This window comes from Electrophorus electricus, chromosome 24 (assembly GCF_013358815.1).
Source record: "Electrophorus electricus isolate fEleEle1 chromosome 24, fEleEle1.pri, whole genome shotgun sequence".
Taxonomy (NCBI): domain Eukaryota; kingdom Metazoa; phylum Chordata; class Actinopteri; order Gymnotiformes; family Gymnotidae; genus Electrophorus; species Electrophorus electricus.
In genome coordinates, this window is record NC_049558.1 from 3,895,665 (window position 1) to 3,918,171 (window position 22,507).

Genomic DNA, 22,507 nt, shown 5'->3' on the forward strand with positions numbered 1-22,507 from the left:
TTCTCAAAAAACCAAGCATATGGGAACAGATTGCAATGTGCTACCGTCACTAAATAGCGCGTGTTCCCACATTAGTGCTTGTAGAGTGCTTTCACAGACAATAAGAGCATCACATGGATGCTAAAAAGAGGAGGAAGATTAGTGAATTGCAGTAAATTTCATCTAGTAAAAAGAAAAGCATGTAAGTTGTGAAGAAACTTCAACAAAAACAAGACCACAAGTATTGTCTTAAATTAAAGCTTTAATTCCTCAGCTACTCAGTAGCAGTTCTTTGTGTGCCATGATGCCATACAAACAGGACAAGCAAGAGACGCTCCTTGCGGATATCTTAGATCAAATCGAAACACTTTTAAACCAGAGCAGAGAACATGAGAACTGAAGTTCTGCCGAAGTAACATGCAGTGGTTAGGTGTCCAGGCTTACTTCATAAATTATAGCTGCTTTATTTTTTCCGTCGGTCCAAATCCTGGCCTTTAAAGAGGACCTTAGCCTTTCCTTCCGGCCTGCTTGGGAGGAGGATGGTGGAGGAGGCCATCTGCACGCACCAGGGACCAGGTTGATCGCGGTCTCCCTGCAGAGGATTAGCGTCTTATCAGGCTCCTAAAAGCCGCCGTCGGCACTGCCTCTCATTACTCCGACTTTAATTAAACAACACCTCATCCCGTCCGCGCAGGAGCTGCAGGGTTAGCACACACACGGGAGCACACCGCTTCAGACGGAGGATACGACTTAGTCTTTTGTGTTGCGGCTGTTTTTCTCCTTGTTGTTATCCATTTGTTTGTTTGTTCGTTTGTTTGTTTACCCGGTGCAAGGCTCAGCCTCGTAGCCCGGCAAACAGAATTAAGAATCGCCCCGCACACAAATGCGCAGCTCTTGAGCCTACCACAGGTTTCGGAGGGAACCCTCCAGCCGCCTGAACACCACTGCCTCCTACGGCGTTTCCATGCATGCTACTTACCGCTGATAAGCATCTGCAATGGAAACTGTGTGGGGGCTTGCAGGAAACCCTTCAACCCTCCGTCAGCCTATGGTAGTCTCCATCTAAGAAAACGGCAAACCAAAGGCTCTGTACAGCTTACAGAAGCAGGGCTTTGTCTTTCGGGCACCTTGCATTATTCCAGCGTGGCTCCTCGTAGCGTGGCAGTTTAAACACAACAAGGCCCAGCAATTATGTAATTAACAGGAATCAAAGTGCAGAAGGTGGCGTGAAAGGCGACGGTGCCGCGGCGCCGTACCTGCTGATTAAAAGCGGGGAGGAGAGCCGGGCCCCGTGGGGCCACCGCCCTCGTGCTGCCGGAGCTTGGCCGCGCCATGCATACATTAATGGGCTCACTGCACTAATTGCTTCTCACTTAGACAAACCTCCGCAAATCACGGGGCGAGCCGGCAGCGGCGCAACAGCCCCCTGGGACAGGAGACGGCAGGCGGGCGGGCGGGCGGAGGGGGGTGGGTGGGGGGGGAGGGAGCGCCAGGAGCGTGTGGAGTGTGGGCGCCTCTGAGGGGGAAGAGGGAGGGGCTGCTCCCAAGAGAAGGAAGGAGTAGAGAGAGAGAGACAGACACACAAATTTCCACACTTTCAAACACACACACACACGAGCACCAGCACCCATCCTTGCTCATCCATAGTCCAGGGTGAATAGAACTTGCAAGCCCCAGCCCCTACCCCACCTCCCACAAACACTCTTAGATCTCAGCTCTTTTTCCTACACGCAACCCCCCCCCCTCCAGCTCACTATCTACTCTCAAACACCAACCCAGAGAGGGGTAAGATGAAACTCCGAAAAAAAAAAAAAAAATCAATAGCACAGATGGATAGCCGGATAACAGGGTCCGGCATGCTCTGGTGGTGAGGCAATCCAGAGGGTGCCCTCACAACTGGCAGGCAAGCGGAAAGGGGAACAGCACAGGGCCATAAAAGAAGGGCGAACCTGACCACACCCTCCCCCAACACACACCCCTGCGCCTCACTCCTCATTTTTCCAGTTTGCCCACGCTCACACTCACCAAAACACCCAATTCTTTTTCTCCTCTCTCCTCCTTCTCTTTTTACAGCTAACCTCATCAACCAGTCTGCCACTAGCTCAGAAAATCGGAAGCTCATAGGCAGATGAGGCACCAACCAGGAGCAGTTTCTCAAGTGTCCGAGTTGTTTGTTTTTTTTAATCATTCAACAAAAGTCACTACAACTATGACAGAGGCCTGCACTCCCCCTCTCTGCGCTTTTATGTTAAATAAAGAAGTAAAGTTTACTGGTGCTTTGCCATATCCAAACATGAGCGACAGGTTATAAAGAGGAGTTGACTAAGGACTTCCATATATATATATATATATATATATATATATATATATATATATATATATATATATATATATATATATATATATATATATATATATATATATATAACTAAAACATTTGTTTGGTTACTAGTAGGTATTTGTTCATATGAATTATACAAAATGTAATGCTAAATATTATAGTTCTCAAATTTTGATATATTTGCATTTTAAGAATGTCATTAAAAGTTAAAGAAACAATCTACGTGGGCACCATGGGGCCTGAATTCCATAGAACCAGTCCAGTAGGCTGCTGCATAAAGCACTCTTCACATAAGGTCACAGTATTGTGAGTCTCTTGGGTCACAGAAAATTATATGTAACATAATAATAAACATGACTTACACATTCGAACAAATTTTAAAACTAATGTGCGTTATGGACAGAACAAGCTGGGAACAATATTTCCACACTAATATCTATTAGAAAACCCATGCTGTCATACCTCCGTTGACGTTTTGTCCAAGGCTCAAACGATCACGAGCATCGCTGCCTGCAACACGAGCACCCCCTGTCGATGAGTGCACAACACTGTATTACCATTAAACCCCAGTATTACCCATTAAAGATGTGCATTTACTGGAACATTGCTTTTACATCGGGACTGCAGTGCACGCCTGGAAGCGAATGCACGTAATATTGACGCGCGGTGACACATTTAAAACTTCAAACCATGCACAGGCCTAATCTTGAACATGTCACAGCTATGAGGCCATGTGCTAGACGTTGTGTGGACGTCAGGAGGAAGCTCCGCTGAGCCAGTTTGGAGAGCAAACGAGGACACACTCAGAAGCGCAGTAGTGGGGGGGTATGGGGGGCGGGTGACGAACGCGTCTCACTTTGAACAGGGCAAACTGGAAATATTGCGCAAACGGGTTCACGTGTTACGCTTTGAAAATGTCGCCCTCTGGTGGCCATTACTTTAAATTCTGCTTTAAAGGGCGTTTAAGGAGTTTGATAAACTGTAGAAATAACAGATTTGCAAATAAAAACAAACCCACATACGCTTATCCATTAGACCAATAGTTGTTTAATACATAGAAGCAACATATTCCCTCTGGTATTCTTGTTTGTTGACTGAAGTCTTCTTAATATTATAACACTGGTGTCATTTGTATTATAAGGTATCGTGTGGTACTTTTTTTCCAAGTAGCATAAATAAGATTAGCCTTTTTAACCCTATTTAAAAGCAGTGAACTGAACGACAGCTGTCACAAAGATGAGATTTTATTTTTCTAACTGTGAGCTCTCCAGCAAAGCGTGATTTAATCCTGACACGAGTGACGTGTCAACGTTTAATACACTCGGTAGCGCCATCTAGTGTTAATATTGTAGCTGCACATCTGGTGACCAGCACGTCCTAGGAAGCTTTATGAACATAGTTTATTTTACTATGTCCTTATTAGTCAGTAACACTACTTGTGACTTGCAACTTGCATTACTAATGCAATTATGTTCATAGCACACCTTTAAACTTATTATATTAGTCGGCCAGATTCTAAAGTTGAGGCAGCAATAGTGGTTTTTTTTTACAGTCCTAAATAACAATATCTTCGCACTTATGTTACCCAAGAAGCTGACCCTGCATCTTGCATTATGCAAATGCAAAACAGTTATCTCAAACACTGGCTCAGCAAACATGATGCAAATACTACGTGCGATGCAAAATATACCATAGATTACATGGACATGATAAATACATTTGAGGCCTGAATCAAGATTGCGGGAGCACTTGATCTATCTGGGTCTCGGGCTGATGCTCCTCAACTATAAACAAACTGGGTCTTTCAGCGCTAGTGTGTGTTTATCTTTGAATTGTGATGTCTTGCATAATTCGACAGATCTTTGGCATCCGTGTGTTGACACACACCAGTACTAGATTTATTTTATTTTTTTAAATAAAAAAAAAAGTGAAGCCTATAAAGCCCAATTCAGATATTTTTGTCCCTTTAATATGGGTGGAGTAAAAATGCATGTTATGTATCTACAGAGTTCATTTGACATGGATGAAAACAATAGAAATTAAAGCATACTGTCTAAACAATAATCCCAGTCATCATTTTTCTATTTTAAACCCAAATTGCTGGAGACCAGAGCCAAAACAACAGCAGCTGTTGCCACCTGGGCATTGCTGCTTAAATACTGCTGCAGTTTACTGTATTCCAAGTACAACGTACCATGTTGAAATAAATCACATTGTTTCTGTGCATTTTCCCCAGAGCTGTGAAAACAAACTATTAGATTACGGGAACTCTAAACATTAGCATGTGGTGTCTAAATGTTTGATAACTTTGATATCTAATCCTTCAACTTCTCTTGTCAGCAAAGTTCATGCTGTCTTTTTCTCAACCGGCAGGGTCGCTCCCACATTCCTGGCCCATGTGCCATTTCTGCTGCTAAAGCCTGACTGGTGCTCTGGTTTATTTATAGATCTGTAATGGATCCTATAGCTGTAGGGCGGCTGATAGTTATGCGTTTGCAGATCATTATCTAACAAGTGTTTCGGGTTTCTAACAGCTAAGCAAACACGTGTACTAATAACAGAACAAGTTAAATAGGTTCAGAAAAAAAAAAAACATTAGCAGTCTTGTCGGAAAACTACAGATTAAAGTGGAATTCAGTGCTCATCTACTGAGTAAAAATAGATTCTAAAAAGACCAGTGGTGATGTGATCATTTGAACTAACAGATAATGCTTCTAATAATATTACAATCCCTAATTAGTTGTAATGTAATGTTTTAGGTGCATTAGGAACATATGCAGATAGAGGCCACAATTAAACATTTCCAAATAAGTTATTTCTTGTTTTTCTTGTAATTACACACATATGATTTTAGCTTTGCAAGCCGTTTACAAACCTGCTGTACATTACAAAGACACTGTTGAAAGTCACCATATAAATAAGCATCAGTTCCATTCAGAACTGGATAAGAAAACAAAAAAAGAAATAAGGTGATACTTTTCTTTATACTCATCTGTGGCAATAAACGTGTCCACTGCACTGCCAGAGCACACTTTGTTTGTTATTATATTGTTGGCTTTTTTTTTTTTTTTTTTTTTTTACTATGGTACCTTTTAAACCAAAGGTTGCAAAAAAGTACACTGGTTTTAAAAAGGGAAACCATCAGTAACACGAAAGGAGCAAAACAAACCAAAAACATGGACCAGTGGCAGCTAAATGACGCTCAGCCAGCGCACACACTGAACGGGGAACGCGCTCTCTCACCTGCTGACAAAAGTCTAAGACACAGCCGACATACGCAGCATAAAAGCCCAGCAAAGCCTGCTTTCCTCGCCTCACCGCAGACCTAAAGCACGAAGAGCTGAAAGCACAGCGGCTCTGCATAACCAGAGCCCCCCACGCAGAGCTGCTGCCTGAGGGCATGTGGAAGGTGAGTCGGAACGGGAGGGCAGAGCGCGCCAGGGAGGCTCCGGCTCCTCTCCGGGTTTTGCGGGGAATCGCAGTAGCCTCGGGATGGGAGAGTCCTAGGAGACAGCCCAGGCCTCATTAAGTGTGCTGAGGAGACGTATTAGGGGCAGTTTTACAGGGCCAGCCGGCTTCCATCTTTCATTACAGCCATGTCCTCCCCCAAGCCGTTAGCGCTTACGCAGGCACAGCCACGAAGCGCATTAACCACAAAGCATTTTTCTAGCAAATGATATACGCACACATACACCTCCGTTACACGCATGGTGTAAATATCGAGTTGCACGGAGCGCTGCAGAATGCCTTTAAGCTAAAGCGGCTCCTCTATGCGCGAAGCAGGCCGTGGCTGCTCCCTCTCCTGAGCGTGCATGCTCGCCACAGTCAGCAGCTCTCAAAATGGAGGACAGGCCACTTAACTCCCCACCAGCAGCACGCACAAACCATCATCGGTGTTTTAACGCGCGGCCTCGCCCGCATTTACATCCACTCCACGAACAGGAGACTGTCGTTTGAGGCAGCTTAGAAGGGAAATGAAGGACCGCGGCGTCTAAAATAATTGGATCGGTTTTAAAAATGTATGTAGCAAATGCCATTGTTTGTTTCACACGGAGCAGGACGCTGCCTCTTTGTTCAATATTGACACGCCTGCCTCAGAAACGCTGACCGCGTGTGAGTGAACTGGTTATTAGTTGTTGAACACGGTTTTCTCAGGGCTGCTGTTCAGATGAAAGCTAGGAAACCTGAGGAAAGAGGAGCCATTCTGAGTGCATAAAGAAAAACAGCAAAAAAGGAAGGTAGAAACAATAACACAATGTTAATAAAATAAACAGTAATCCAGGTTTTTAAAAATATATATTTTTAATAAAATTAACTTCTAAAACACTAATTTTAGACTCGTACACATTGCATCATTTCCATGTCTATCCACAATGTCTAGTCTTATTTCGCCATTAGGGGGCGCCCATAACCAATTTTCAGTGCTGTCATTTCTTAAGCAGATCGTATTCATTCATTCATTCACCTTCTGAACCTTTTGATCCAATTCTGGTGGACCAGAATTCTGGCTGCACAGGCTGCCATGTGATAACCAACCCTGGACAGGTCACCAGTCCGTCCGAACACATACACACAGACACCCACACACAAACACACACGGCCAATTTAGATACGCCAATCGACCTAACATGCATGCTTTGGAATGTGGGAGGAAACCAGAGTACCCGAAATAAACCCACACAGGCTGAGGGACAACATGCAAACTCTACACAGGCTGTGGCGGGGAATGGAACTATGCATTATGCATATCCTCTTGACAACTTAAAAAAATATAACACTACTGTGTAAAATACAGCGGATTAGAATAATTAAAAAAAAAACAGTTCTATTTGCAAAGACAAAACTGCATGCTACGTTTCCTTCCTCTACAGCCTTTAAGAGCATTTGAAAGACAAGTCTCTAGAGAGGAGAGCTAACAGAAGCCATCAGTTTTATACATCATGCAGTGCCTCTAGCTCCCCCCAGGGGGTGCCACGCTGCCCAGAACAGAAGGAAATGGGAGAACTGGGGAAATAGCACGACTGCTGCTAACCCCAGGGCCTGCTGCTTCCAGTCTAAAGAAAAACAAATCTCTCATCACTTCTACTCCCCACCACTCTGTAAATCCACGATGCAGTTAGGAATAAATGTTTGTGAATCTAACAATGGCTAATGGGATTCCTGTTCCTTTCCAGAATACAGAACTGTGGTTAAACACTAGCCATCGTTTAAAATGGCTTTTTCCCCCTGATTGAAGCAATTGGGGAAATAATTTAAGATCTTTCCCCCTACAAAAGGCCCAGATCTGTAGCATTTTCACCTTGGACATTAGACATCCTGACAAGGAAAATATTATCTAGAATTAACTTGAGTATTTTAGCATTAATTTGTCATTGGAGGTGCAATCAATACGAAACGGCTGCCTGTTGGATAATGTCCATCTACCAGAGTAGTTCCTAGGTTCGTAACACCTTACCCACTTCTCTTCATGTTAATTACGTGATTTTTGTCGATAGCTGTTTTTAAAAGGTTTCACCAGATTAGCGCGTGCGGTAATCTTTGCACAGGCGGCAGATTGATCCGGGCGGATCCGTACACGAGCTCGTTCCGAGGCTGCGCGCCGACTGCAGACTGTAATGGAAGCAAGCAAGGCAGGCAGGCAGGCGCTCCATATTAAAACCAGCCGTGTCCTCTCTGGCTTCGCTGCTCTACCCACGGCAGGCTGCTGAGCTCGGACTCGTTCGAGCGTGCGTGCGTGCGTCGGGGAGGGGAGGGGAGGGGAGGGGGGTTCTGTGCTGCATGCTCAACACATCCGCTGCGCTGAGCTTGTGAAAAGCGCCTTCATCTCAGGGGTTTAGCGCAGCATCTGATCGCAGCCATGTTGCCACTTGTAATCCAGGAGTGTAGTAATCACACCGCAACACTGCCTGGCGGCAGGGACTGTGCAAACGCCTAAGGTACTGTGAAACGGTGTCACACACAACTAATTCTTCTGCAAGAATGATATTACATACTACAGGCATATTTTAAAAGCATGTCATGAACACGCAGTTTTATTGAGTGCAAAGATGCATGCTTCAGTATAATTTGTAAATAAAAACATGCATTATTGTAATGTAATAATATAGCAGAGAATATTAAACACACGTGTGTGTGTGTGTGTGTGTGTGTGTGTGTGTGTGTATACACTCCCCCTGTATTACTTAGTGCCTGATTTTCCAAGGATCAAGAATGTGATTAGAACGTGAGTTGCAAACTTGTAGTTTAAAACATCACCCTGAAAATGATATACTCTACTCAACAAAAAGCTGCATTCTCTTTGGTCTCCTTTCATGAAACAAAACAAAACACCTATTTAAAAATTGTGTTGTTTTTTTTTTGTTGGGTTTTTTTTTTGGTACACTGAGCAAATGGTAATGTCAACATGGCAATTGCAAAAGGTTGGCCAAGCCTCTTGTTATACTGCCCTTAAAACTAGCTATCATGCCCCGGGTGATGTAACGTCCTGCTTGATATCTCGGGAAATGTGAAATGAAGGCTTAGCAGGTCAACAAATCAACATGCAGCAGTAAGCCCTTCACGCACAGATGTATGAGTGGTTGGAGTTGGGATCAGAAATACTTCATATCGAGATGAATTGCGCCTAGAGGTGTACAGATAAAAAATACACGCTTATAGAATCCAAGGTGAAAGAGGCCCCACCGGCGATGCATTTAAACATCTTCTTTCAGCTGCTCTCTGAGCTGGTGATGTTGAGGCAGGCGGCGGTGCATTTACTCCTGGCATGTGAGTTTATCACCTGCCTGCCCGGGTGGCGTCTGCCCGCCTCGCAGGAGCCGAGAGGATGGACTCGAGAAGATTAATTGGGCAGTGAAGGTGCGTGGAAAAACAAAGACCAATCTATCTGTGTCTGGGAAATCGGACAGCCCCGCAGAAAGGCGAGTGAGCAAGCTGGCATGGCTATCTATCACAGGACACTCATTACACACAAGGTCAAGGTGCTCCCTGTCTTCAGGCCCCCGGAGAACATCTAGTCCCCATGCACTGTTTCAACCCAGACCCACCAGGTGATCACAGGGCAGCATCCCAAAAGACAGCCTCAAAAATCCAGCCGACCTCCTTAAAGACTCAGCAGAGAAACTCAAAACCTGACAGCTTCAAAAACCTAACAAAGACCCAAGAACCATGCCTCAGCACCAGACAACATACGTGTGTTTAACTCATTTGAATTCAGATCCATTGATATTAAAGTTAAGGCAATCCAGTGGACTTGGACAAGGATGCATCCTAAAATGTCCAGGTCATACAACATAGATGAGTGGTTGCTGTCTCTCTCAAGAACATGGAATTTCCTCTTTTTTTAAAAAACGTATTCGATTTTCATCTTTTGTCAGCATTTTTTTTTTCAGTGCGTTTTTGATGCCTTACAACATCTGGAGCTCTAGCTACATTTCACTCTTCTTTATGTTGCCATGTTACTATTATCTGAAACGAAGCCATCATCTTCGCAATGAACAGAACTGTGATACCTGGCTCAAAGAGGCTCATGCCATAAACAAACCAACAAATCACCACCAACGAAACGGTTCATACTCTGGAAGCCTGACAGAGAGGGTACGTGGAAAATGGAGATCTCACATTATCTCAGAGGACAACAGTGTAATCCGGCAGAGAGACAGAGAAGGGGGGGCAGGCTGCTGTTGTGGGGTGGGTGAGGAATGCGTGCGCCTGGCCAGACGCAGATCTCTCCGGTCCGCCCGAGCACGCGAGGGAACCGTGATCTGCTATGACAGGAATGTAAGAGCCGCCCGCGCGCCACCCAGCACCGATGGGACACACAGCAACAGCTGTCTAATAACACCGACTGACTGCCCACTCGGCCCACCAGAGAGGACGAGCCTCCCCCGACCGCGGCTGCTATCAGCCGGAGAGAGATAGCGCGACAGGTAGAGTGAAAAGAGCGAGGCGGAGAGAAAGAGAGAAAAAGACAGATAGACGATATCACCTTGTGGAGGCGTTTCCATTTGCCTTAAGATGGTTGTCAAACCAACAGATGTCGCAATATAACCCCACCCAGCTAAAGGGTGAAAGTGCCTGCTGGCTCGAGTCGGAAAAGCTGTGAGGAAAAACAGCTACATTTCCGATTGGACTGGCAGATCTTGTCGCGGTGTAATGTCGCAAACATGGATCTTCCGAGCGCGACACTGAATTACCACCCCCTTCATACCACACCGATACGAGGCAACACCCCCTTTCTTTGTGCACGAGGCCTGACCAGCACACACAGCCAAGAACAGTATCTCAAGATTACACAATTACCACCAATGCCTACCTGCCTCTCAGAATTATAAGATTATTTCCCACCTGGTCAACATCGCAGACTTGATTACAGTGCCTGGATAGTGAGCAGCGGGAACAGAAACTGTTATCTACTGTAAAGAACATGTAATTGTACTTAATTGTTCATTAGGAGCTGGTTTTAAGCAGTGTTACCACTCAGTAAAATATCAAGGCTACTAGCAGCAAAAACAGTTGCGAGAAACCTTTTGCGCAACTGTGACGCAATGTTCATTATCAGAGACGCCTTTCCCATTTAGTTTTACAAGACGTCCCACTTTAAACCTTGCTACTCATCTGATCATTCTCCCATATACAGTATTACTGTTGAATTTTGAGTTTTGACTTGTGAGTAAGCTACCAAGCTAGACAAGTCTTGTTATTTACAACGCAACTGTGTGAAATGTTTTTCCACGATCTGAAGAATTGCACATTTTGGATGACCTCGCTCAACCCTGCTGTCCGCTGCACGGCACTCTGACACAAAGACGAATCCATGATGGTGAGGGCCTCATAAAGTCAGACATCCACATACGAGAATTTAACTGCCGCTATGAGGTTCTCTGGGTGGAATGCAGTGTTTGGTTTTGGTCAGGCATTCTGGGACTCCGTGAGCCGCAAAGCTCCACGCTTTTGATTACTTTGTCCATAGAATATTATTCTTGAGAATTATCCAGGTGCATTTGGACAACTGTAGGTGTTCTCAAGTTACGTCACTGTGGCATGCTACATGCCTTAGTAATCCCTTGGTAAAGAGGACTGAAAGGACATAAAGAAATTATTTTTGTTGTCAGTTTGATCTTACAGCAAAATATGAAACAAATCTAACCTGGCTTCTGACTTGCAGGTCTGTTTCCCACAATGTGGCCAGCTTTCCCCAAACTTTTCCATTGCAATGAAGAGGCTCTGTGCAGTTAATAGTCCCAGAGCTCTTTAGGAATCTGCTTTGCCCGTGGTTTGATGTGTACAGCTTTAATACTGGATTGACTCTGATGGTAAAAGCCAAAGTTAGCCTGATTTATATTTCATTTCATTTAGTCACCAACCACTTTATTAGAAAGACTTACATTATGTACCTAATAAGTGGCATCAGATGGCTAGAGTCTACATGTTGTACACATTTCTTATGATAAACGGTATGCTATAGATCAGACAAAAGAGGAGTCTACTCATTTTTGTAGCACTGTTGTAGCTACAACCATGCACCATGCTTAAAGCATACTTCACTTAAGCATGTAATGCAGCTGGACCTATTCCCCTTTTTCTGGTGCTGCTTTGAGCTTACAGATGATGTGTGACTATGGCTACAGAATTTTAAAAAGTGTAACATTTTAATTAAAAAATGCCTGGATTCATCAGTGTATCTAACTAAAACTAAGCAGGACAGTTAACCAACAGAAAACAGATCCTTATGTAACATGTTTCTTCCATTACATTCCTTTTTAGAAGTCACTAGTAAGAGTGTTAGTATCACTCCCTAAATTACTAAGCATATTTTAACATGTAGAGATCTTATGACAATCAGGCAAACTCTATGGGTAGAAAGCAAGCAAAAATAAACAGCAAGACAAATCATTTTACCAGTGGCCTCTGGACAGGGGAGACTGATGCCCTGTGCCAGGGTTTCCAGCCAATCGTGAATGTGTAATTAACCTCACATCAACAGAGGCTCTGCCTTGTTTTCCATTTCACTGGAAACTGGCACCACCCTTATCCATAAATTCCAGGATCCGGGCCCCTAGAAGCGTTTTGAGCTCAAGTCCTAAAATGAGATACACACATCTACACCAGTGTGACACTCCCGTTGTTTTCTGACAGAATAGCCTGGAGCTGCTGTTCTGCAAATCTCCTCCGTGACTCTCCCTGAAGACAGTACTCCGCTTCCTGTTGACAGCTCTTGCAATTACAGTAGAAGTCTGAGACAATACAGCCTATACTTCTCACGAGCAATGTGAATTCAGAAATTGGTTTAGACTCACCTTCTATGCTCAACCAACGTCTGCTTTCGCCTATGGACAATTTAAATGTAGTGTAAATCTGCAGAAAAACAACACATTGAAAAAACATGACAAACCGACCCGCCACGGGACAGCGGTCAGATGTTCTCAAGATGCGATAACGAAGTCACCAGCCTTGGAGAGGGATGGCATGGCCGTCGCACCAGGAGGGCGAGTCGGCGGTACCCATAAGCCTCGTCATACCTTGTTGGTAGGAAGCTGTCAGAGACAGAGATAAACTTCCTGTGTGCTTCGAGTGTGTAGGCAAGCTCTACAAACAGGCTACCTGAATGTACATTTTATGCTGACACAACCCTTTATTAAGCCTGTGAAAGTATTTATTAATCAAGGTCTCATAACCAGACAAGTGCAGAGCTTGGCTGCTAGGACAGTAAAGCCAAAGCTGGCAGCTGTTACAGTGAGCAGAAAAACTCGAGTTAAAACAGAAATAGTTGACCTTTATCAATATCTGTCCTGATATTTCTATGTACTATATACATAACTTGCATCTATACAGAAAGCTCTGATTTAAGTCCAAAGGTAAACCTGCCTAATAAGCATATTAATTACCAAATTAATTACTAAGCTGTTGAATCATACAAACTGATGAGCGAGTCTAAGAACAATACATCTAGTTCTAAAATATTAGGCTGCATATTATTAAAAACAAAACACACAGTAATACTGACTAGAAATCAAGACTCATTGTGGTGTAACTTGGTTTTATTTTAATTCCACAAATTTTTCAAAAAAATTACAAAATACTCAAATGGGCAGAACACAGGACTCACAATTTTGTTTTAATTATTTCTACTTTTTGTTTACATTGTGTCATCCCATGGCAACTACTAATATATACAATAAGCTTCAAGATACCAGTATATATAAATCTTAGCAGTCAGAATGTACATTCTGCTATTGCCGCTTTAAAACGAGAAGAGAAGCTAAACCATTGACAACACTCAACATCAAAGGTTTAAGACAAAAAAAGGGACAACAGGGATAAAATGCTGAAAAAAAGATAATGTTTGTATACATAGACAGAGACAGGTAGATGGCAGAGTCCAGTGGGCGGGCGTGATATTTATATTGTACTGACAAAATGGATTTCGGTGTCTGGGCAAAGCTGTGGAAGCATCCATCCCTTTCCCCTTTCTTTGAGGAAACATAGAAAAAAAAAACGCACTACATTAATCAAATTAAAACCTAAAACCAAAACCACCTTCCTGCAATGAGAATATTTAAGGACATAAAAAGAATTAATGGAGGATATGGCTGTGAAGAATGATTCAAACTGGTCTGATGTAACAGCAAATACTGCACGTGAGTGTTGACAATGGCCATCACCCGGCCTCATGATGACGCAGGGAGTGTGTGTGTGTGTGTGTGTGTGTTGGGGAGGGGGGGGGGGGGGTCTGGGCGGTGTCACCAGGGAGGCCATGCATCACGGCGAAACGCAGCGTCAGGAAGAGCCGCCTGCAGCAGCGACACACTGATTCCTGCTGCCGCAAGCACGCACATGTGCGGGCGCGCGCACTCTTGTTCAAAGCTCTCGTTCCGTCTCCCGTGGAGGGACCGTGTCTTTTGGGGATCACAGTGAGAATGACTGAGCCCATGGGGGCCGAGGGACCCCAGGAGCGGAGGTTGGGGGGCCTCCACTGCTGTCCAGTTCCATTAGCACCCATCCATTCTTTTAAAACTGGTAAAATCGCTCACGGAAACACCTGAGGAGGAGGAGGTGTCTGGACTATCCATCCATTATCATGGATGGAGGAAGAAAGTGCCAGGACCAGTTGGAGGCCTTTCTAAAATGTCCCGGAAAACGTGTGAACCCGAATTGCTTTTTTCAAAGCGCACATTACCAGTTTTAGCTTCTTCACTTTGGTACACAGAACAGAGACAAAAATGGTTCTTAAAACGCACTCATTCATGTGGTCGGGTCCTTAAAACCAATTCTAATTCAATATCACCTCTGACGTTGTTCAGTGCAGTTTCGCCTTCTCGATAGGGTGTGGGTGTGTAAGGTCTTGCATACATCCCTAGAGCTGTTTCACAAACCTGCGCTATGCCCCATATCGGACTCCTTAGCTTCCATTCAACAGAAAATGGTAATGAAGACGGCCATGACATCATGGATAAGCGTTTGTGTGTGTGTGTTTCAATACGCTGAAAGTCTATGGGATGATAAGCAGCTCAACTTGAGCATTCACCGCAGGTGTGTGTGTGTGTGTGTGTGTGTGTGTGGATAACAAAACCTGGTACCATTCTCCCAGCGACTCAGTGTTCTGGCCTGCTGCCGACATGCCTACCTGCTCAGATAATGCCATCTCGTTCCCCTCTGAAACAAGGGACGATGCTTGTGAACTATATACCGCAAGTCTAACAACTCGGTTAGCAATCCACACCTAATAATAATTATAATAATAATCATATGTATATATATATATATTTATATATATATATACTATTTACAGACTCAAAAAACGTCATGCTGCAGCTCTTCTTAAAATTATGAAAACCTCCTACAATGTATTAAAATAAACATTGAATTTAAGATAGCACTTTTTCAGATATAATGGCCCAACTGTTCTCTTCCTCTTCTTTGAATATGCACAGTGACAAAGTGTCTGGTATTCTAGCACCTACAAAAACGCCAGGGAAGCTTCTCAGAGGATGTTTCATGCAGGAAAGTCACAACCAGTCTTGAGGACGTTTTCACTACTTGAATGCTATATACCAAAAAGGAAGTCAATGTCTTTAGAAAAAAAAAAAAGTCCATAATAGTAAAGAAAGACAACAGAAACAGAGTCAATCCTTGTCACTTGTCTGTTCTTTTCCAAACGTAAATGGTCCTGTCTGCGACTGCTCTGGAGTGACCTCCTTTGTCCTGCTGACCTCTGCGATGTCACATCCCTCCATCACAGCTGCTTGTCGTTCTCCTTCTTCAACCGGCTGCAAGGGAGGCAGACACACACACACCTTATGAACACACACGCTGCAGGCAAACAGCATCAGTTCAACACACAGCTTATGAACACACAGCACAAGTCAATCACACACATTATGAACACACACACTGCAGACAAAGCTCACACTACCCTGCCAGACAGGTAAGCACATGGGTGTAAAACAACACTGGATTTCATAGACAGTTGCTGCACTGAAACCATTAAGGTTTTATGACGAAAGATGAAAAACCCAAGTGCATGAGTAGATGAGCGGTGGCAGTGGGGGGCCGAGAGGGTGAGCACCACCGGCGGCACTGACCTGTAGTAGTCCTCCTGTCCAGGCAGAGGGCCCCCGTGCATGTGGTGGTGTCCGTGCAACCACTGCTGCTCCATGGCCAGTCTCTGGAGCTCGGCAGACTGAGCGTGCATGGCCTGTAGCTGGTGCGCGGCCGACATGGGTGGGGGTAGCCCCCCCGGCAAATCTCTAGGGTATGGGGTACCTGCACCAAGCACCCAGTGCACACAGGTTAACTTGGGTAGGCTAACAGAATGACTTGTGTTTTGCAGTTTTGCTTCAAATGGCTTTAAAACGGCAAATTCAGTAGACAAGGATGGGTAACGGCGAGGGGTATTCGTGGAGGTGGCGGGCGTACCAAACACCGGGTGCCGGAGCATCTCGTGTTCGTGAGGGGGCTGTCCGAGTAGGGGGTTGGGGATGGCTCCGGGCGGGTACGGGAAGCGGGTCAGGTGTGGTCCGGCGGCCAGCGGGTCAACCAGTGGGTGGGCCCCAGAACCTGGGGGACACACAAGGCATTCACCACCACCTTCTCCAAGTCAGCAGTGTTGTGAGGGTACAAGGGAAATGCAATAATACATGAACATGAACACTTAGTCATTCAACCACTGATCACAAGCACACACAAACAAACAACTGTGGCATGCACATTTGTACTTTTCACACATATACCAAGCAAGAAAACACATTCTCCAAAATGTTGCAAAATGGAACAAAATCGAATTGTTTATCTTAACCGGCAAGGGGGTTAAAGTGGTTGGTGCGGCGTAGTGTAATCAGAGGGTTTCCCTCACCTTGGTGCAGTGGGTCCTGTTGATGCAGGTGGAGGTGGGAGTGGATGTGGGAGTGCTGGTGGTGGTGTGGCGTCACGTTGAACATCTGCAGCCTAGCGATGGGGTCGCTGGCCACGGACGCCATCCTCTCGGCGTGCAGCCGCTCGGCGGCCAGCCGCTCCGGGTAGGTCATCTCGGGTCGCAGCTGGGGACCGGCCAGGGCCAGCCGCTCCCTCTCCAGCGGGTTCAGGCCCGGGTGGAAGGAGGCGAAGGGGTGGCCGGCCATGGGCGGCAAGCCGATGGGCCCGTGGCGGGCAAAGTGCTCCATGGGGTTGGCGGGGTGCAGGCCGTCCAGCTCGGGGGGCTTGACCTCGAAGCCGGGTTTCATCCTCTCGCGGAGCTCGCGTTCGCGGATCTCGCGCTCCCGCATCTCGCGCTCCCGCAGCTCCCGCTCGCGCATGCCGGGGTCGGCGTTGTACAGGCCTGGCATGTGGTACGCCAGCAGCGGGTCGGTGGGGTTGAGCGACATGAAGAACGGGTGGTTGCGGTTGGTGGGCGACATGACGTGGGGCCGGGCGTACTCGCTGAGCGTGCGCAGGGCCGGCGTGTCCGGCCCGATGTAGGGCGGCACGGCGGCAATGGTGGTGGGGGGCGGGTCAAAGGGCGGCCGCATGTGGGCCGGCCCCGCCATCTGGGGCTCGCCCATCCGACCCTCGTGAGACGAGCTGGACGCTTTCTGGAAAACCAGAGGAGATTCAGGTTCGACATGAAATGGAAATAACACGGGAGAAAATGGAGGGTTGACACACAAACACACACACACACACACACACACACACTCACTCGACAGCCCTAACGGCAAACCTACCGCAGCCCTCTCAGCCTCCTTCTCACGCTCCCGCTCCCTCTCTCTCTCCTTCTCGCGCTCCCTCTCCTTCTCTTTCTCTTCGCGTGCCCTCTGCTCTGCCTCCCTCTTTGCTTTCTCCAGTGCCTCCTCGCGCTTCTTGGCCAGCTTGGACGACGGCAGCGGCGTGAAGTAGAAGTCCGTCCTTGCGCACGTGTTATACCCTCGGTCCAAGTACTTGTAGAACCTACAACAGCAGCACGACGGCTATCGGACCTCAGACAGCTATCGGACATTTATATATAAACTTAGGACCACAATGTGAAACTTTCCCAGCGGAGCGTCTGTTGCCATTTGCAAAGCGTTGCAATTACTTCATGGAAATAAATAACCCCTGGCATGTCAGCTCATTATTCTAGAGTAAAGCCACTCAATCAGCCTCTTCAACGCCTGGGCCGTAACGAGCTTCACCCCGGGTGCATTAACTGCCTCATTGCTATTCACTGGCAGCGAGTATGCAGCACTTAGGAGACAACCACACAACACACCAAACAAGAGTTCTGCTGTAATGGCAGAGTCATTAATCTCAGGCACTGATGACTGCAGAGCAGCTATTAATTAAAGGCAAGGTTAACACAGGAAGGGGACCCTGTAAACTTATCAACAACACATTACACTGCGTGATCTGGGCAATACTGTGGTGTCTGCGGGTTATCGGGGAGAGGTGAGGGTTTGTGCCGTACCGTGCGGACTGGCTGGCGTGGCTGGGAGTGTTGACAACGGTGGGCTCGGGCGAGGGGCTCCTCTGTGGAGGCGGCGGGCTCTCGGGCTCGTCGGCCTCGTCCAGGGGCTCTTCTTTAATCTGCACGGGGGGCACAGTGGCGGGTCCCGGGCAGGGCGTGCCGACAGAGGCGGGCAACGGCATGGAGATGGAGGATGGCGGCTGCTGCAGTCCAGCCAGCGGGCCCGCCACCGACGACGGCACGGAGGATGGCGCAAGGGCGGCAGGGCCGCCGGGCAAAAAGGCGTGAGGGGGGAAGGGCGGCTGGGAGGGACCCGAGTGCGAGGGGGCGGCCGAGGGGGGGAGGGGCGGAGCTGGGGGAGGAGCGTGGCTACCCGAGGCAGGCAGGGGTTGGGACTGGGTGAGCACTGGGGGCTGCGCGGGCGGAGGCTGCAGCTGCTGAGGCATGGGCTGCAGGGGAGGTGGGTGGGCTGACGGCGGGTGGTGCGTGGACAACGAGCTGAGCGGTTTCAAGGCAGGCGGCGGGGGCAGGTTGGAAGGCATCTGCGGGAAAGGGGGTGCCGAGAGGTGTGGGGGGTGCTTGTGAGACTGCGGGTTCTGCACCTGTGAGATGGGCGTGGTGGGCGGAGGCTTGATGTGTGGCATGGACATGGGCGCGGACGGCAGAGGCTGCTCCCGGGGGGGCTGCTGACCGCCGCCCTGCGAGGAGGACTGCGACGGGGGCGTGTGCGGCTGCTGAGACAGGGAGGAGGACTGCGTCTGGCCCACGAGGGGAGACGGGGGGACCTGAGATTGTGCGAGGGGGAAGGGCTGTGGGGGTAAGGGGTGAGGATGAGGCACGTGGGGCCCTGCCTGCAGAGGGTGGCCCATGGGCGGCACGGAGCTGTGCAGAGTGGGCAGCAGAGGCTGCGGACCAGTCTGAGAGGGCGCGGGCGGCTGAGGCATGCCCTGCATGGGCGAGTGGGGCGAGGGCAGCCTCTGAGGGTGCAGGGCCACCGCTGACTGGATGTGAGAAAGCGGGCCTGCCGGAGGTATCTGCTGCGGAGGCATGGGGGCCGGGGGCAAGGATGGAGACGCCTGGGAGGGGAGTGCCGGAGCCCCTGACGTCGGAGGCATCGGCACGGCAGAGGAGGAGGACGAGGCGACCGGGGGCAGGGCTCCCCCCTGGCACTGGATGACGGGAGGGTGCTGGCCCTGGAGCACCTGCTGCTGCGCCGACGAGTCCGAGTCGCTCTCGTTGTCGCGTGGGCTGGGGATGCTGGGCGAGGAGCTGCGGTTGTCCTGGTCGATGTCCTTGGGGTCACTGCTGCCCTCATCGTTCACGCTGCGACCATCCGAGCTCTCGCCCTCGCCCTCTCCCTCGCACTCCGAGGGCGAATCGGGCCGACTTAGCTCCTGAGGGGCAACGGAGCGAGGTCAGTACGCGGAGCAGCGGCCCAGCTCGGGGTGAGCGATTCTGAACTGCATTATGGTCTGTTTCACAGTATGGACCTCAGTGAACAGGGCACTCGCAAACGTTAGCACAGAAACAAAGGACTACTCAACACCACCACAGTTCCAAAAGGGATGAGACAAGAAATTACTTCAGTTAGGGCCCTCTTAAGAAGAGACACTGGTAAATAATGGGCACAGAAGTTCCTAGTTGAATTTGTATCTGAAGGGGGGGGGGGGGGCCGGTATTCGCTAAGCATACTGGGAGGGACACGCATGACATAATCCTACCTGGGTCTTTGACTTCTTGGTGCTGCTTCTCTCGGGCTCCTCTGTGTCTGAGGACCCCTTCTCTCTCTGCCGCTTGGCACTCTTCATGGGCGATGGCACCTCCTCCTTTATCTTCTGTTGGGACAGAACACAAACACTGCAGGCTGCGGTGCTGGCCGTGCTGCAGAGCATGCTGGGTTGGGGGCAGGTGGTGTGCTGGAGTGGGAGCGCTAAGGGCCTTGGGCTCCTACCTTGCTGGGCTTCTTCACCGAGTCCGTTTTGCTGTCGGTGCTGGACGTGCTGGCGGCACTGGGGGAAGTCCTGCCACTCGATCGCAGGTCCTCATTGGTCGGTGAGGCTCTGCCATCCGGGCTGGCGGTCTGCTTCTTCCGGCCACTTCGTAGCGTCGACATCTGGAACAGAGCAGAAGTGCTTACGTCACTACGGAGTGGAGATTTCAGCAAACCACCAAGGGGTGCGACAGTAAGGTACTCATTTACGCGGTAAATCTCAGATCAAAGGTTGTCAGGGCGACGCACACTCACAGGCCCACGGTTCCGTCGAGTCCTCATGCTATGCTTCCCGCCGAGCCCATCCTCTTCCTCTTTGACGGGTTTGAACATAAACGGCGGTGGGTCCACGGGCTTCTCGATGGGCGGCAGCTCGCCGTACTTCTTGAAATGGATGCGGCAGTCGGTGCACAGCAGGATGTTCTCACGGCCCCCGTGGTGCCAGTCCTTGGAGGCTGCAAAACCAACACATTGGCAGCTTTAGACGAGCCCTGCTCTCCACGTCTACACCAGTAGGGTGGGACGGGGGGCGGGGCAAAGTGCAGGGGCATCGGGAAGCAGCAGGGCACGGGCCTGCAGCTCCCGCCCCCTCCGACTCGACACCGGTGCGGCTACGCCCTGCCTCGCCGTGGAGCGCTAAGCCGCGCCATATGGGGGCCGCAAGGGTGCCAACTGCGCCCAACAAGTCCGAGGGTTTAATGAGGCAAAGAACAAACGAGTAACTGTCAGGTTGGATGAAATTAGCAGTGACATCTTCCGAGGTCCATCTGGCCGCGGTGCGAGTGGCCGAGCGGTGCAGCTCCCTCACACGGAGAGTAATTACAGACCTGCTGCGGGGATTATTGCGGGCCTGACCATGTAGGGCCTCCACCTGTCTGCCCGCGTTACTAGTGAGGCCTAACACTGCGAACGCCGCACCTGGGCGCTGTGACTAACTGCTGACAGCAGCAAGCTCACATTTCACTGAAGTCAGTTGGATATCGGGTTAGCGAAGGCCGGGTGGGGGATGTTACAAGAGGCCGTAACATGTTTACTGAATGTCATTATAGTCGAGGAGGAAAGCAATAGGAATGTGTAGGTGTGGTGTCTTACTGGTGGTGAAGCAGTGGCGACAGGCGTAGCCCTTCAGCTCCTGCTCGCTGTCCTCGCTGTCAAAGTCATCCTCGCTGGCTGAGCTCAGGTCCACTGGAGAGACAGAAGGCGAAGCAGAGTGAGTAAGTGGGCGGTGCGACCCATGCCAACAGCCCCGCCCCTCGCAGACTCCCGGTCAGCACAGCAGAAGATCCCTGCATTAATTGGCGCATTATAACCAGGTCTTCGAGAGCACGGCTACGGTGCAGAGGGGTAAACCTTCTCCCTCCCGCCTGACACACAAGATCTGCCGTGTTTACTTTAGAGGACCTCGCCGGAGCGAGACGCCGCGTTAGCGCGGGGAGGTTGGGGGACGTGCTGTTTAGCTGGGCCAGGCTCATCACCCCGTCTCCCCCGGGGGAGGAGGGAGGCAGGCAGGCAGGCAGGTGGGGTGCACTCACAGAACTCGCTGGAAGGGGGGCGGGAGGGAGTGCTGACAGGCGTGGAGGCGGTGCGGGTCTTGATCCGGCGGAAGACGGGTTGCCTGCGGTGCCTGCGGTGGGCTCGCGAGCTAGCAGCTTCCGGCGTTTTCTTCCAGTAATAGTAAAAGGTGATCAACTCTCCCTGCAGGCAGACGAGCGAAAAACATGAACTTCAGTCTAATGGTGTTACTATCTTGCACATATTTGTATATAATAATAAATTTGTTCTCTCAGCTCTTTATCTTATCAAACAATGACTCATGGCAGATACCTCGTTATGAATCACGAGTCACCAGATTTTCCTGATCTGCTGTTCCAAAATAAACAAGGTTGCTCACTGAATTTTTGTTCCGTCATTGTTTGGACTAAAAGCCCTCAAATGCCAAACTGATAAGCGCCATGCAAAGAGCAGTTTATTTTTCAGAGGTCACGGGGGTGAAGAAGGTTTGCCGCCGAGGTCAGCTGGAAGGCTAGCGGAAGCACCAAGCCAAGGGTGGGGGTGGTATGGGTGGTATGGGTGGGGAGTCTACACCGGGTTTTGCGGTGGGCCGGCCCGCTGCTCCACAGTCGTGTCTGTCCCCGGATTAGCTTTCTGAATGCTGGGATATTAGGATCAGTACATTGGTGGCTGCCTGGGTGGCAGGCAGTTGAATGGGAACAAAAGGAAATGCCGGCGAGAGCTTTGGAGCTACAAACGGGGAGGGAAACGGCTCCGAGCCCCTCCGCTC

The 22,507-nt window shown here is 48.8% G+C and overlaps 1 protein-coding gene and 1 long non-coding RNA gene across 9 annotated transcripts in view; both read right to left on the reverse strand.

The window, feature by feature from the left end:
- Window positions 1-223: 223 nt before the first annotated feature.
- Window positions 224-10,503, reverse strand: LOC113591301. 2 transcript variants are annotated; one of them, XR_003412181.2, is made up of 4 exons: window positions 10,305-10,503; window positions 2,783-2,848; window positions 959-1,041; window positions 224-571 (listed from the first exon to the last, which is right to left on the reverse strand). It is a non-coding gene; the product is annotated as an uncharacterized LOC113591301 (long non-coding RNA). The 2 variants fall into 2 exon arrangements; XR_003412182.2 differs by lacking the exon at window positions 959-1,041.
- A 2,832-nt stretch (window positions 10,504-13,335) lies between these two features.
- rerea (arginine-glutamic acid dipeptide (RE) repeats a) overlaps window positions 13,336-22,507 on the reverse strand; it is a 119,237-nt gene continuing 110,065 nt past the window's right edge. For 5 of the 7 annotated variants that reach the window (XM_035522278.1, XM_035522274.1, XM_035522273.1 and 2 more), the window contains 11 exons: window positions 21,759-21,921; window positions 21,319-21,411; window positions 20,482-20,681; window positions 20,188-20,349; window positions 19,958-20,071; window positions 18,237-19,630; window positions 17,518-17,740; window positions 16,671-17,385; window positions 16,235-16,405; window positions 15,901-16,081; window positions 13,336-15,585 (listed from right to left, as the gene is read on the reverse strand). In XM_035522278.1, coding sequence (XP_035378171.1) covers window positions 15,552-15,585; window positions 15,901-16,081; window positions 16,235-16,405; window positions 16,671-17,385; window positions 17,518-17,740; window positions 18,237-19,630; window positions 19,958-20,071; window positions 20,188-20,349; window positions 20,482-20,681; window positions 21,319-21,411; window positions 21,759-21,921 — 3,450 coding nt within the window. In that variant the 3' untranslated portion in view covers window positions 13,336-15,551. The remainder of the gene's footprint in view (window positions 15,586-15,900; window positions 16,082-16,234; window positions 16,406-16,670; window positions 17,386-17,517; window positions 17,741-18,236; window positions 19,631-19,957; window positions 20,072-20,187; window positions 20,350-20,481; window positions 20,682-21,318; window positions 21,412-21,758; window positions 21,922-22,507) is intronic. The other 2 variants (XM_035522277.1, XM_035522280.1) reach the window with 1 other exon arrangement.